Source organism: Hydra vulgaris, chromosome 07 (genome assembly GCF_038396675.1).
Source record: "Hydra vulgaris chromosome 07, alternate assembly HydraT2T_AEP".
In the NCBI taxonomy this organism is placed as follows: domain Eukaryota; kingdom Metazoa; phylum Cnidaria; class Hydrozoa; order Anthoathecata; family Hydridae; genus Hydra; species Hydra vulgaris.
The window spans coordinates 28,899,759-28,914,957 of record NC_088926.1 but is presented as its reverse complement, the minus strand read 5'-3'; the positions used below and the strand labels follow the sequence as shown (position 1 = coordinate 28,914,957).

The window sequence follows — 15,199 nt, the reverse complement described above, 5'->3', positions numbered from 1 at the left end:
CATTTCTTTTGCTTTATGTTATGATGTTTTTTGCCGTTCGACCAATTTCAACACACTTTTGAGGTTCATTTTTACACCGCAGAAGAGCATTTCACAAGGAAGTTCACGCCTTCTTTCTTGCCAATATCGTTTATTTAGTTTATTTTGTAATTGAGTAACAACACTCAGAGTACTTTCTTCTTCCTTTTGTGTTGTGTAAAAACGTGGTATTCTTTTTTGGTATGAAAAATATTTTTCGTTATCGTTTATCGTTTATCGTTTCCTTTAAGAGTTTTGTATATTCTTTTTACATTTTTTCATGCTAAATGCAACGTTATTGTCTGTTTCAATGAAAATTTTTTTTTACAATTAGATACAACTTAAAATCTAATATGATGGTTGTGCACTCCTCCAATCAAAATTTATTCAGCTAGTCCAACACCTTTTTTACCCAGTCTACCTTCCATTGTAAATTGTAAAGTTATAATCGTTTCATTTTAAATATTCGTTAATCGTTGTACTTTATAAAATCGTTTACCGTGGATACAAACTCGGAAATGACTTATTAATCGCTTAATTCGTTCGGTATGCAAGAATAAAAGAGTGTGTGGTTTTTTTAAGGTGCTCCACAGTGGGCAGGATATTAGACATTTGGTGGACAAAGTTATTTTCATTTATTTTTCTATTTTTTTACTAAAACCCTTTAAATGTCCAAACAATCACTTTGTATTAAGATATATTTACTTTTGTTATAAATTTTAGTTAAATAGTTGCTAATACTAAAAATTATATAAAAAACTTTATAAAACTTTAAAATCGCGGATCTATAACTTTTTTAGTTTTAAATTACTAACTTCATAGAATCGTGGAACTTATTAACAAACTCTTCTATGTTTATACTGGTCTCAAAACTTTGAGATCACCGAGACTTTTTTGTTTATTTCTAAAAATGAACAAAAAAATCTGGCGAATATAAGTAATATAGCATCACAGCGTCATTACACCTCATCTTTTTTTTTTATATTTTTTTTTTGTTCTTTATTACATTTTAAACAACTCGTCGTTATACAATATAAAGTTTACAAGATAAGAATAAAAAAAAATAAATGACAATAAAATATTTACAAAATTAGATCGGTAAAAAATGAAAGAACGCGGGGACTATTAGACGACCGTAAAGTCTTGTCGTCGAGAACCGCTAACATAAGTGTGATAATTTCTCATAATATTGGTAAAAGATAAACAAGATAATTAAAAAATTTTTTAATTGTCCGTTGAAAATATTTAAATCTGTTATATATACTACATATAAAAAAAAAAAAAAAAATTGCATAAAAGTTTTAGTATATATATAAACATTAAATTGATATATATTTAGTGCATTAATTTTTCTTTTGAATGAGTAAAACGTTCACTAAAATTTATTGAACGTGCTATATGCTTCTGATGACGATAAAGAGTTTCAAGTTTGCTTTTGTTGGTTCTAGTCCATGCAATATTTGCATAGTTATTATGGTGAATAAAAGAGAAATATAATTGAGTTAGAGTTTTCTTATTCAAAAAGCTTCTTACCTTATATAAAATTCCTATACTTTTTGAAGTTTTGTTGCATAAATTTTCAATGTGAATTTTCCAAGTATGGTTATCATCAATGTAAATACCTAAAAATTTTGTAACATATACTCTGCTTATTTTGTTATTATTAATGAAAACGGATTGCATTTTGTTAGAAATTAATTTTTTTTAGAAAGTGGATGAAAGAAAATCCAATTAGTTTTTTTAATGTTAAGTGATAACTTGTTTGATTTAAACCAGTTAGAAATCTTGTTTAAAGTTCATAAGTTGAAACAGTGTAGGGATGTTATTATGAGATAAAAATAGATTTGTATCATCGGGAAAACATTGTCTTTAATCTGGATACTTTATCAAGATTGTTAATATTTATGAGAAAAAAGCGCCAACAAATAATATATAATAAACAATAATAAAAATATTGTTAATATTTATGAGAAAAAGCGCCAACAAATAAAAATTGTTTGCGATTATTTGAATAACTTTTTAACCATTTAAAAACATTTCTAGTTATTCCGTAATGTTTGAATTTTTTAAAAAGAATTTTGATGGTGTATAGTATCAAAGACTTTGGATAAGTCAATGAGGATGCCTAAGGTATACTCAGATTTTTCAAACGATTCAGTGATACTACGTGTTCTGGTGGAATAAACTTCTAAAAAATTGATGTATCAAACTTTAAAAATAAAAATGCGCACTTAAAAAATTAAGAAAGTTTATCACTAGATTTGAAACTCTACTATCAAATTATTATATGTCCACGACGTTTTAAACGAGTCTGTAGATTATTTACTATCACCATATATAATTTATTTTTTATTTTGTTTTGAATCTATCGGCCGCACATTCTGGATGAATAATATTACAACGTCTTTATTGTTCAGTAATAATAATATATTTAAATAAGTCTTATTAGATTACATAACAAATAATTAAAAAAAAAACGAAACTATCAGGCAACCAAAAAAGTTCGTGCGGTTTTACAGATCCATAAGTAAATACACATATAAAACAGTTTTAATAAAGTTTATTCTGAAAAATAGTCTCATTCAGCAAGAATAAGTTTCTTCCATCGTGAAACAAGCTGGTATATTCCATTTTTATAAAAGTCTTGAGTTTGGTAGCTAAAAAATTGAATTAACTCATTTTCGAGATCTTCTCTATTTCAAAACTGTCAATTCCTTATGATTATCCAGGGCCAAAAACAGGTGATAGTTGCTTGGCGCAAGGTCTGGTGAATACGGAGGATGAGTTTCCCGCGTGATTTTTGAGGTGTGCGGTCTGGCGTTGTCCTGGTGGAATACAACACATTTTCTGTTTGCCAAAGCTGCTTGTTTTTGATGAAGAGCAACTAAACCTCTGTCCAATTGGGCTGAGTATATCTTAGCAGTAATGGTTTGTCCACTTGGTAGCAACTCATAGTGAACAATACCTGCTGTAGTCCACCATACACACAGTAAAACCTTTTGTTGGTGAATGCTTGGTTTAGGAGTCATCGGTACTGGATCATTACTGGCTAGCCAATGATATGTTTGTTTTTTGTTGCAGTACATAATCCATTTTTCGTCGCACGTCAACATTCGGTCAAAAAATGGCACTAAATTGCGGCGGGAAAGCAATGAAGAGCAAATGGTTAAGCTCTGTAGCTTGTTTGTTTCACTCAACTCATAAGGTACTCATTTGCTCAACTTCCAACGTTTTTCATGTTGGTCCAAATGTAAACGAATAGTTTCATCCTTCACATTAAATCTTAAGGCAAGGTCCTGACATGTTTGACTGGAGTCCTGCTCGGTTGCCAGCTTGATATCCTCGTTGTTTACCATGGATGGTCTTCCAGATCTTGGTTCATCTTCAAGGTTTCATTTCCAGAAGAAAATTTTTTAAACCACTTTTGACCCGTCCGTTCTGCTATGGTACCTTCCCCAAGAGCAGCGCATACCTTACGACAAGCTTCTGCAGCGTTGGTTCCAAGTTTGAACTCATAAAGTACACAGGCGCGAACTATCGCATCTGACACAGCCATACTCCACTTAAGACTTTTAAATTTAAAACGCACTAATAAAACTTATGAAACACACTGATTGATTCTCCTTAAAACAAGCTTTAATTTATATGCAAAATCATCCACCCACCACAACCAGTTTTCTTAATACATTTCTTAGAAATAAGCAATTAGGATAAACCGCACGAACTTTTTTGGTTTCCTGATAATAAATTATACAAAAATTTATGGTTTGTAAAATGTAAACTTTAAGTAAAAAAAAAGCATTTGTCATTTCATAGCAAGTAAGTTGATATCAAAACTGAGAAAAAGAGAAAGAAGATTGCAGTTATTATAAAGTCCATTGAGTTCTAAAGGTACTATGCAAATAAAAACCACTCTTTATTCGTTAGACCTTTTTTTACTGTTTGTACGTACTAGTTTGTGAACACTATGTCTTGTAGTACCATCGAATCCACCCTTGGATCTAAACGTCAGTTTTGCCAATTCCTTACTTATAATGATTAGCAAGAAGCTTATATATCAGAGCCTTTTAAGAGTATGTATTTTTTTTTGTTTTGTTTTGTTTTTAATTTATCCTTACGGTCTTATCACATAGCACCGCGGAAGAACATTTAAAAGGAAGTTCACGCCCCCTTCCTTACCGATGTTATAAAACTTGCCCAGAGGTGGTGTTGAACCACGGATCTCTAGCTTCTGAGACAACCGCGCTAACCTCTGCGCTACGGCTGCTCATCTTTTAGAAGACCATTCAGCGGTAGGTATACGAGTAGTCATCTAAATTAATGTTCTTAGGATATATGTAGCAGTTTTTATCTTTAGCACCATTTCTTAGAAGCTAGTAAATTGATTTTGATCACCATTAATAGTTAATGGTAAAACTTCATTAATTGAATATTGCTTCAATATTGGCAGCTTCAATAGTGTTTCAGCAATTTTAACTTGTACTTAAACTCATATCTTAGTTTTAATTTTGAATAGTTTGAAGAGTAAATAAACGTTTAATGTACTTTTATATTTTAGTAATGTTGTTATGCAGTTAATGTATTATGCACTTTAGTTGCAATGTTAAACAGTTTAAAAAAGACGTTGCAAGCGTAACTAACCCAGACAGCACACGACTCCGGGCCAGAACTCTGGCGAATCATCGCACGCCGTTCCGACTATATTAGTAACGGGCCATTACTAGCGCGAGTCTGGCAAGCAACTCAAGCAACTTTTTCATGTATGGTAAATCATCGCAAAGAGTCGCAGCGGCGTGCGACGAAATGCCATAACTCTGGCTTGTAGTCGTAAGCCACTGCGGCGGCATTTGATTTTGGGCCAGCACTGGCCCGATTGCGTTGGATACAGAGTTTTAGCCGAATATCGTTTTGCCATAATTGCATTATTATTTAAATGCTTTTCTCGTTATCCATGATGATACTATAAAGGCGAAATAATATTATAAAAGTTATGCTGATATGCAAAAGATGCTTATTTATTAAAAAACACAGTTACTAAAAAATGAAAGTTTTTATAAGGTTAGCTATATCTAACTATAATAAAAACTTTTTACTTATTATAATAAATAAAACATTTTAATCTCAAGAACTGCAATTTCATCGACTAAATAAAGAATGTACAACTTTTTTAATATATATATATATAAATATATATATATATATATATATATATATATATATATATATATATATATATATATATATATATATATATATATATATATAACTTTTATCTATATTTTTGTTAAAAACCTTTTATCAAAGGTTTTTAATAAAAATATTTTGGCGCCTAAATAAATTTTAAATTATATATTTTAATACAAATTTTTTGAAAAAAACTTTTAAGTAATTTATCTTGAAAATATGGGTTTTCCTAAAACGCAAAAAATAGAAAATGGAAATGGAAACCTTAAACTCAGAAAATTCCGGAAATATACATCGCCTATCATATAGTCTGACTCACTACGGTGTGCTGCTACATCGACTATCTTATAGCCTGACTCGCAAAGGAGTGCCGCTATATTGACAAAGGGTATGGTTAAGGCAGGCAAACAGATTTTCGAAAAAAAAATTCCGCGCCTTTTTCTGCGTTTTAGTTTCCGTTTCCATTTTCCAATTTCTGCGTTCTAGGTGAGCTCTGAAAATAGTACTTTTCAAAACAATACTTCTAAACAATGTCAATGGTTGGTTAGCGGAAAAATGAAGATGCATGATTTGTTCTTAAATGATTAAAATATTTTAAAATATGCACACTTAATAAATAAACTTAACTAAACATCATTGTGGAAAGTTAGCAACAGTGAACGATAACCTCAACAGATACTAGCGTTACTATAGTTTTTGTATTTATAAGACGTAAGTCTAAGTGTCACCCCTCTGATGGTGTCACCGAGTGCAAACCGCAACCCTAACGACGCCACTGCCATCCACTGGTGTTTTTGTATCACAAAAGGTTATCAAGAACAGGTATATCGATATTCATGTTTTTTATGTGATTTACTTTTATTTTTATATGTTATAGTTTCATTACTTATTTTATTTTAGATTTTTAACGTATTTGGGCGTTTTAGAGAACTACATTGACATTAGTTACGTTGTGTTAATTTTGGTTTTATATATATACGCTTTAGTTTTCCATTTTTTCCATTTCGTTTTAAAATAACTATGCTTACCTGTACGATAAACAGGTAGAAGTGGCTTAATACATGTGAGAATCGAAAATATTTCTAAAATAGAGACTACAAAGAGATCAGTATATAAATGGTAGGTGTGAAAGCGACCTAACATAGCCCGTTTCACAGATCACTACTGCTGAAATATTTTTAAAATCTAATAAATAGGTTTTTTAATTTTCAAAAAACGTCTTAAAACATGAACGTAGAAAATTGTTAGGATAACGCCTTTTTTATCGATGGTGGAGAGATTTGAAATATTAACGTTTACACTTAATACATAAGTCTGCACTCTAAAAAGAAACAACTTTCTTGAAAAATAAATATTGCGAAACCGTTTTTCATTTAATTACTCTCGGGAGCGTAACACAAGAAAGGGGAGGGGGATAGAGTCTTGAGTGTGACTTGTGGTCAAATGCGTATGCTTCTTTACAGCTGCTTTAATATAATTCAATACAATTTATTTTGTTCGCATAAGTTTTAAATTATGGTGAGAAATAAACGTTTATTAATCTTGACAGATCGAAATTTTTTTAAAGTTCACCATTTTTAAAGTCTTTTTTATAAAACTTAAAGTTATTATTATTATAAGTGACTGATATATATATTTTTAAATTGTGATATTGTTTTTTGTTGATAAAATGTAAAAATTAATAAACGTTGTTCGCCCCTCTTCCCCCTCCCTCCTCGTGTATTAAGCACCTTAGAGTTTCTACATTGAAACTCATAAGCAATAAAAGGGAGATAGAAGGGGAGAGAGAGTCGGAAAAAAAATAAATAGTTTTAGGCGTCCAACCCCGGTGTTTAATTAAAGATATAAAGTCAGTTTAAAGCTATAAAGTGTTAATCGTTAACTCAAAGCCAAGAGGAATTATTTTCTGTCCTAATTAAAATAAATAGACTAAACACATATGTAAAAAAGAATATAAATGGTAGGTGTTAAACAGACTTAGCGTGACCAAATTTTTGGGTCCAGACGGCTAGTATATTACACTGTTAAAAAAATCTCTGTAGATTCAACGGAGAATGTCCCGCAAAGTGACAGCACTTTCTCCGTAAAATTCACGGCTTCTGTATTTCATTTCATTTTCTGAACAAATTACACAGGTCAACAAAATAAATTTTTTTTTCTGGTTCCGAGCAAACAATTTGTTTTTTGTATAGCCTTTTCTCATTTTGATTTCAAATATGCAACTCTTTTTTTACCATCACGTTAAGTTGTAAAGATATTTAGGTTCAAATCTTAAGTATTTGGGGTTAAGTCCCTAATATTGTTGAAAAAAAAGTTATTCAAAAGTATGTCAACCTGGGTCTCAAAAGAAGCGTATTTTCATAGAGATAAAAATGTTATTCATTTGTAATAAAAATAAGTATTTTTTGTATTATTGCTGAATAACATTCTGTTGAAATTTTTTTAAGAGTTTTAAGCATTTTTTAATATAATTTTTTTGTCAATAAAGTTTAAGGAAAAAAATTTATGTTTTCTAAAATCTCTATGAAAATGCGCTTCTTTTGAGACCCAGGTTGACAATATTAGGGACTTAACCCCAAATACTTAAGATTTGAACCTAAATATCTTTACAGCTTGACGTGATGGTAAAAAATGAGTTGCATATTTAAAATCAAAATGAGAAATGCTATACAAAAAACAAATTGTTTGCTCGGAACCAGAAAAACAAAATTTTTTGTTGACCTGTGCTATTAGAGAGGCAGCAAAGAGACAGCACTTTCTTGGACTTTGCACGTTTTCCAGATGAACTCCTTATATGCTGATGAAATAATTATTATAGTAATAATAGTTATAATAAATATAAACAAATTATATTATGTTATAATAGTTATTATTTATATTATATAATATAAATGATAACAAATAATATTTTACTATGACAAATTGTACTATTTTATAATAGTTATTAAATATATTATACTATAATAGTTATAATAAATATAAACAAAAAAAAAACGTCTTTTGATCTATTGATGCACTGTCTATTCAAAAAGCGTTAGTTCGTTTACAAAACACAAAACTTTTAGGTGAGGTCCAACATACTGTTTTTTACCAGTTTTTTTTTCAATTTAATTTCCTTTTAACAGGATTTATTTTTGCGATACATCTACATAATATTTAGATCAGATTAATCTTTATTTATAGTTATTTACAGATTAATCATTATTTACAGCAGAAAAAAAGAAAAGAAGGTAATGTTGAAAATATTTAAAAATTGTATGTAGAGCAAGCATGTTGAGCGTAGTTGCAGATAATCAGGATGCAGTGATATAGAAGAAAGTGTAGGTTAGAAGTAGATAAAGTTAGAGAATACATTGCAGGTAATATGAAAAAGCTATGGATTTTTTTAGATTTTTTATAAACAAGTATGAAATTATATCATCGCAAACGACCCTTATCATTGTACTTTAGTGTTTTGGCAATAGAGGAGTATTTTTGTGGAGTAAATCCGAAACTTGAAACCGAAACCAAAGCATGAACCTGAGAAAAACCTTCAATAGTAGTATTTCATTTTAAAAGTTACAATCAAAATTAATCAATGTAATATAAATCATATATAAGTATAAATAAATAATTAAATATTAATTTAACAATTATAAACATCAAAGTTTCTATTCTACAGATAACTTTGTCTAAAACCACAATTTAAAAAAACTAAAATATAGATCAGATAATGTAACGTAAATATTAAAATACATCTAACATACTATTTTATTCAATAAATACTATTTTTCCATGCGTTTATTCTACATGTGGTTTATCCTCCTCCGGCAAATTGCCATATAGAGGCCACATACCAAGGCCCACGAAGATTTTTAAAAGAATGAAGGATATTAGAGAGAAAGTTAGAAGAAGACGATTTAGAAAGTTGGCATAGAGACACCAAACAGTATTGCAGTAGGCGTCAGAATGTGCAACTAATCTTCAATTTTAAGTTCACTTGATAGGAACACTTGTTACGTATAAAGTATTGCCTTTTTTTATGCTGGTTTTGGTTCATTTTGTTTGTTTTTATTGCTATTTTTATAAATAACCAATACTTTAATAAACGCGAGATTTTTACTCTAAATTTAGTTAAAGAAGTAAAACAATTCAGGAAGAAAAAGGTGAAGCGGGGTGATGTTTGCCTACCTAAAAAAATCGCGGTTACGGTTCGCTAACCTTAAACTTTTATATGTATTGTATTGCAAGGCAGTTTTATTGAAATAAAAATATTTGGTAATATAAAACTTATTGCTAAAATGTATTTATCGTTTAAAATATCCCACATTCCATTTTATATCACCCATGCGATTTTTTTAGGTAGGCAAACATCACCCCGCTTCACCTTTTTCTTCCTGAATTGTTTTACTTCTTTAACTAAATTTAGAGTAAAAATCTCGCGTTTATTAAAGTATTGGTTATTCTTTTACCGTCATTTCAATTTTACCTTCTACCGTCATTTCAATTTGATGCTTGCATGAACTAACGCTTGGTACTTTTCGATATCCATATTTTTCTGTCTGTCAAGATTTAGCAATTACAACCAAGTCACCCAAAAATAGCCAAAAGTGAAGAAATCGTAAAATAAATATAAAGTTATAACCAAAATAGGTAAAAGTAAAGTAATTGTAAAAATAACTATAAAAGTAAATAAGATTATAAGTTAATAAAATTAAATAAGAAAGTAATAGAATCACTTCTTCTACATTAATTAAGGTGGTAGTATAGTAATTAAAATTGAAAAATTCATTTTTTCAAAAATACATTTTTTAGCTAATATAACTATTGTAGTGTCGAAATCTTATCTTGCTTTATAATAAAAAAATCAGTATATACCTCTGAAATTGCTTTTAAATTGTTCAATATCAATTTTTATCCATAGCAACGCTTTATTTACCAGGTTGCTACGGGTTTTTGCAATCAAAGTTATATAAAATTAGCGATAAAAACAGTTTCATGCTCAACTTTTATAATGAAAATTGTTAATCAGCAGTTACTTCTTGTTTATTGACTCGATTTATACGCGAATGAGCACTCTCTATTGCTAATTTATGCTCTTTATAAGTTCACCAATAGTCTATAGTGTAGTATACATCAGTCAATTTTTAAAATATCTTATTTTAATAAAAGTGTAATGGGTCGAACGAAAAGAAAACAATCTTCTAAAAGAGTATACCAAAATAAAAAAAGAAAGTTTTATGGAAACAGACATACAAATGTCTGTAAAAATAATAAAACCGTAGCCATACCTTCAGTTGAAAACATACCATGTTCCTCATCCTACAAGAAGTTGTTCAACAAAGAAGTTGTAAATGAACTTCAACAGATAAATGAAGACTTTAACTTTATTATGAACTTTGGTTTACTTAAAAAAGCAATAATGGTCCTTAAATGCCCAAAATGTAACAAGTTAGTAAATTTGCAGTTTGATTCTTCAAAAAATATGGCCTAAGTATTGGACTAAAAATTTGTTGCAGTGATTGTGAATGGAAACGATTTTTTTTTCATCTGCTAAAATGGATAAAAAAATTAATTGTGTTGGACGAAAACGCTTTGATATAAACACTCGTACAGTAATTGCATTTCGTGAAATGGGTAAGGGATTTTCAGCAATAGAAACATTTTGTGGAATTATGAACATGAACCCTCCAATGAATAAAAACTGCTATAATGACACATTGCACATAATGTTGGATGTCTATCAAAGTTTCGTTGACAAAAGCATGTCAAATGCAGCAAATGAGTTACCATCAATCAATGAAACATCTAAAGATATTATATGTGGGTTTGATGGATCATGGCAGAAACGTGGATACACCTCAAACAATGGATTAGTAACAGCTGTTGCTGTAGAAAATGGTAAGTGTGTTGATTACGAAATAGAAACAAAAACTTGTAAGTTGTGTTCTATATGGGAGTTAAAAAAATACACACATCATGAAGAATATAATGATTTTCACTCCTTACATTATAAAAAGTGCAAAATCAGTCATACCGGTTCAGCCTCCTCTATGGAATCAAGTGGTACAATAAAAATATTTTTGCGTTCTGAAAAAAAAAATGATTTGAGATATACAACGTTTCTAGGAGATGGAGATAGCAGTTCATATGTTAATGTCGTTTCTGCAAAACCTTATGGAGATTTTGAAATAAAAAAAGCAGAGTGCATTGGGCATATTCAAAAACGTGTTGGTACTAGATTAAGAAACTTAAAAAAACAAAATAAAGAAACTTTATGTGATAGCAAAAAGTTAGGAGGAGCAGGTCGCTTAACAGAACATGTTAAAAATACATTGCAAAATTATTATGGTAAGGCAATAAGGCAAAACGTTGGAAATTTATATGGAATGAAAAAGAGTGTTGCAGCTGTACTTTTTCACTGTTCTGAAAGTTGTGATGGCGAAACGCGTCATCAGTTTTGTTTGCGTATTAAAGATTCTTGGTGCAAATTCCAGTCTGACAAACTGACTGGCAAAATTTCATATAAAGAAAATATTTGTATTCCCGCTGCTGTCTGCAACACCATCAAACCAATATTTATAGACCTTGGTTCCGATAAACTTCTTGAAAAATGTTTGCATGGAAAAACGCAGAATCCCAATGAGTCTTTAAACCACTTGATATGGAAGCGATGCCCAAAAGATATATTTATTGAAAGAACTGCTCTAAGTATAGGAGTAGCCTCAGCTGTACTAAATTTTAATGAAGGGCAGCAGTTCTTAAATAAGTTGTTTAATGAGCTTGGAATGGAATTCGGTGTAAATGCGCAAAATTACTGTTTACGTTAAGACAATAAACGAATCATTAAAGCAGAAAAACAATGTAGTACTAAAGCAAAATCAAGAAGAAAAAAGTTAAGAGCAATAAAAAAAGGTTTTTGTGACCAAAATGAAGAACTGGAAGGTGTAACTTATAAAAGTGGTGAATTTTGAACTATTTTCTTCTTCTTTTTTTTTTAATTGTGTTTTTCTCAGAATCATGTATTTGGGGTTTGCGACGTGGATTTTTTAAAAAACCAATTATCAGATTTACTTGAAATTTGGCACACATACTCACTACATTAGTATCTACAACATACACTAGGATAATTTTTATTGCTTCTCTCGTTCAGTAATTTTTAATCATTTTTTCTCATAAATTACCCCCAAAATTGCAAAATTTTACACAAATGCAAATATTTTTTGATTTTTTCGACCATATCAAAATCTTCTAGTCTATGTTGCAATGCCAAATGTAATATATCACCAGCCAAATTTTCAATAAAAAATATATAAGGGTTCTTGAAAAATCTCTGTCGCAGTTTACCCCATTTATGGGCCTTCAGCGATAATTATGCTGAAGAAGATTTGTCATAATTTTTTTTTTTTTTTTTTTTGCTTATTCATGTTATATTACACATTGTAGAATTTTTTTTTATTTGAAAAAGTTGATTTTTTTTTTTTTTTGCTAATTACTATACTACCACCTTAAGTAATACATATTTCTACATATTATAAGGAATATAAAAAAAAATAAAAAAAAAAAAAAAGAAGTATAAAAAATAAAAGAAAACAACAACAAAAAACCCATTGAGTGCATATATATATATATATACACTTGATGAGTTTTTTGTTGCTGTTTTATTTTATATTATATATCAATTTCTATATCAATGAAATTTCTTGGGATGCAATATAAAAAAGAATATCTTAAGTTGTTTATCTAATAAATCAGAACTCATTGACTCCATGATAACATTAGATAAGTGTTGTTTTCAAAAAAATACTCTCAATGAAATACTACATATAAAAATTATAAAAACATATTCCAATTATCTTAAAACTGTAAACACATTGTGACATGTGTTTATATTTTTAAGATAACTGACACCTACACACATGTAACTATAAATACTCTGTATTTCAATAAAAGATTTCAATAAATTAAACATGTTTAACTTTCAAAGGAATAAAGCAAAAGCATAAAGGACGATTATCATTACTATTTGATGTCTTCATGTGCTAATTTCTCACAATATTGTGTTATCTGCATTTTACTTTTTTACATTATTAGTTTTCATCACCTTGATTACATTGTTTAGCTAACATCATTATTCAATTTAATTCTAAAAATAAACTCAATTGCATCGCTTTTTATGTAAGTAAAAATATTTTAAAAAACTAAACAAATGATATTTGTTTAGTTTTTTAAAATATTTTTACTTATTATTGTTGTAAATGATAAATGAGAGCAATTATGATTGTTTAATCTACATATGATTTAAACCCCATTTACCCAAAATGAATGTCAGGTCAAACTCGTAAAATAAGCATAAAATTGTAAATGAAATAAATAAAAATAAGTGAGGTAAACTAAGTAATAAAATATAAAATAAACTGTAAAAATGCAAAATATATATATATATATATATAAAATATATATATATATATATATATATATATATATATATATATATATATATATATATATATATAAATATATAAATATATATATATATACACAACTAAACACAAGTTAAGCTACTAAACAACAATTAAAGAAAAAAAATTCCAGTTTTTATAGCACCAATGTTGCTTAATGCATTAATTTTCCAGTTTTTCCAGTATGTTTTTGAAACATAACATACTGGAAAAACTGGAAAATCTTTTTTTCAATTATTCCAGTTATCCAACAGGGTAGACAAACTGTAATTTACAATGCTATAATATCCTTTTCTTATGAAGTAAATTTTTTAAAGTTCATATTGTTTAGTGTTTCTTTTATATACAGTCACGATCAAAAGTTTGGAACATTTTATAAAAAACCACAATTTTTATTAAATCATTAATTTATATTATCAAAATATATTAGTAACCATTACAATTGACAAAAATAATATCTTTGAAACATTAGTAAATGTTTGTGAATTAAATAATTGAAATTAATACTTACTATGATGTCCTTTAGCATTTAAACAACTAGCTAAGCGAGTAGGCATAGAGTAAATTAACTTTCTCAAATATTTAGGAGTCATAAGTTGAGTCCGTACCTGCCTAATTCTTTCTTGTAAATCATCAGAAGGTGAGGGTCTTAGTTTCTGAACTACATTTTAAAGATGATTTCAGCATTTTTGAATAAGATTGAGGTTGGGTGAGTTACCAGGCCGGGGGCCAATGATCTCAACCCCATTCTCACGTAAACAACTGCTTAGAAGCTTGGCCCTGTGAAAAGGTGCTCCATCGTGCTGAAAACTGTGGGTATTTATGATATTCATTAAAATTTTAAGTTTTTTTTTAAGTATTTGAAGATAAATATGGATAAATTGTGGTGTTAAAAGGCATAAACTATAAACCACCACTTTGATTTGCTGTAATGACACCCCATATACGATTTTAGGGCAATGTTTTACAGTAGAAAGCAAATACTGGGGGTTGTATTGTTGGCAAGGTGGGCGTCTAACGCTTGTAGAATGACAACCAAATTGTTTGGTTAGTGATTTGTTGCTAAATATTACATCCTCCCAATCTTCCGCTGACCAGTGCTTGTATTTTTGACAGAAGGCAATATGGTCTCTAATATTTTTTTGAAAAAGGCAAGGTTTTTATTTGTCGAAACATGACTATTTAAGTTAAACTGTTTGCACAAATGTCTTCTAATTTTCACAACACTTGGTGCAACACCATTTGGGAATATCTAAGATGAAATTACAGAAGCACTGGCTAAAGGATGTGCTTTTGCATAACAATGAATGCAGTTATTTGCCCTTTGAGTAGTCATCTTTGGTCATCCAGTTCTAGCTTTGCTTATATAATTACCAGTTTCTTGATATTGGTTTAATGTTTTTATAATGCAGCTATGTGATACATTAAAACGTGCAGCAATAGAAGTCAGGGTCAATCCTTGTTTACATAATAACAATCTGAGCATGTTAATTTGTTGTTAATTCATTAGTTTTATCCATAATTATTATTTGATTTTTTGCTAAATTAACAACAAC

The 15,199-nt window shown here is 29.1% G+C and overlaps 1 protein-coding gene across 1 annotated transcript; it reads right to left on the bottom strand.

Moving 5' to 3' along the window:
* Positions 1–2,711: 2,711 nt before the first annotated feature.
* LOC136082663 (histone-lysine N-methyltransferase SETMAR-like) lies at positions 2,712–3,131 on the bottom strand. The gene has a single exon (XM_065802081.1). The coding sequence runs from the start codon at positions 3,129–3,131 to the stop codon at positions 2,712–2,714; it is 420 nt and encodes a 139-aa protein (XP_065658153.1).
* Positions 3,132–15,199: the final 12,068 nt, after the last annotated feature.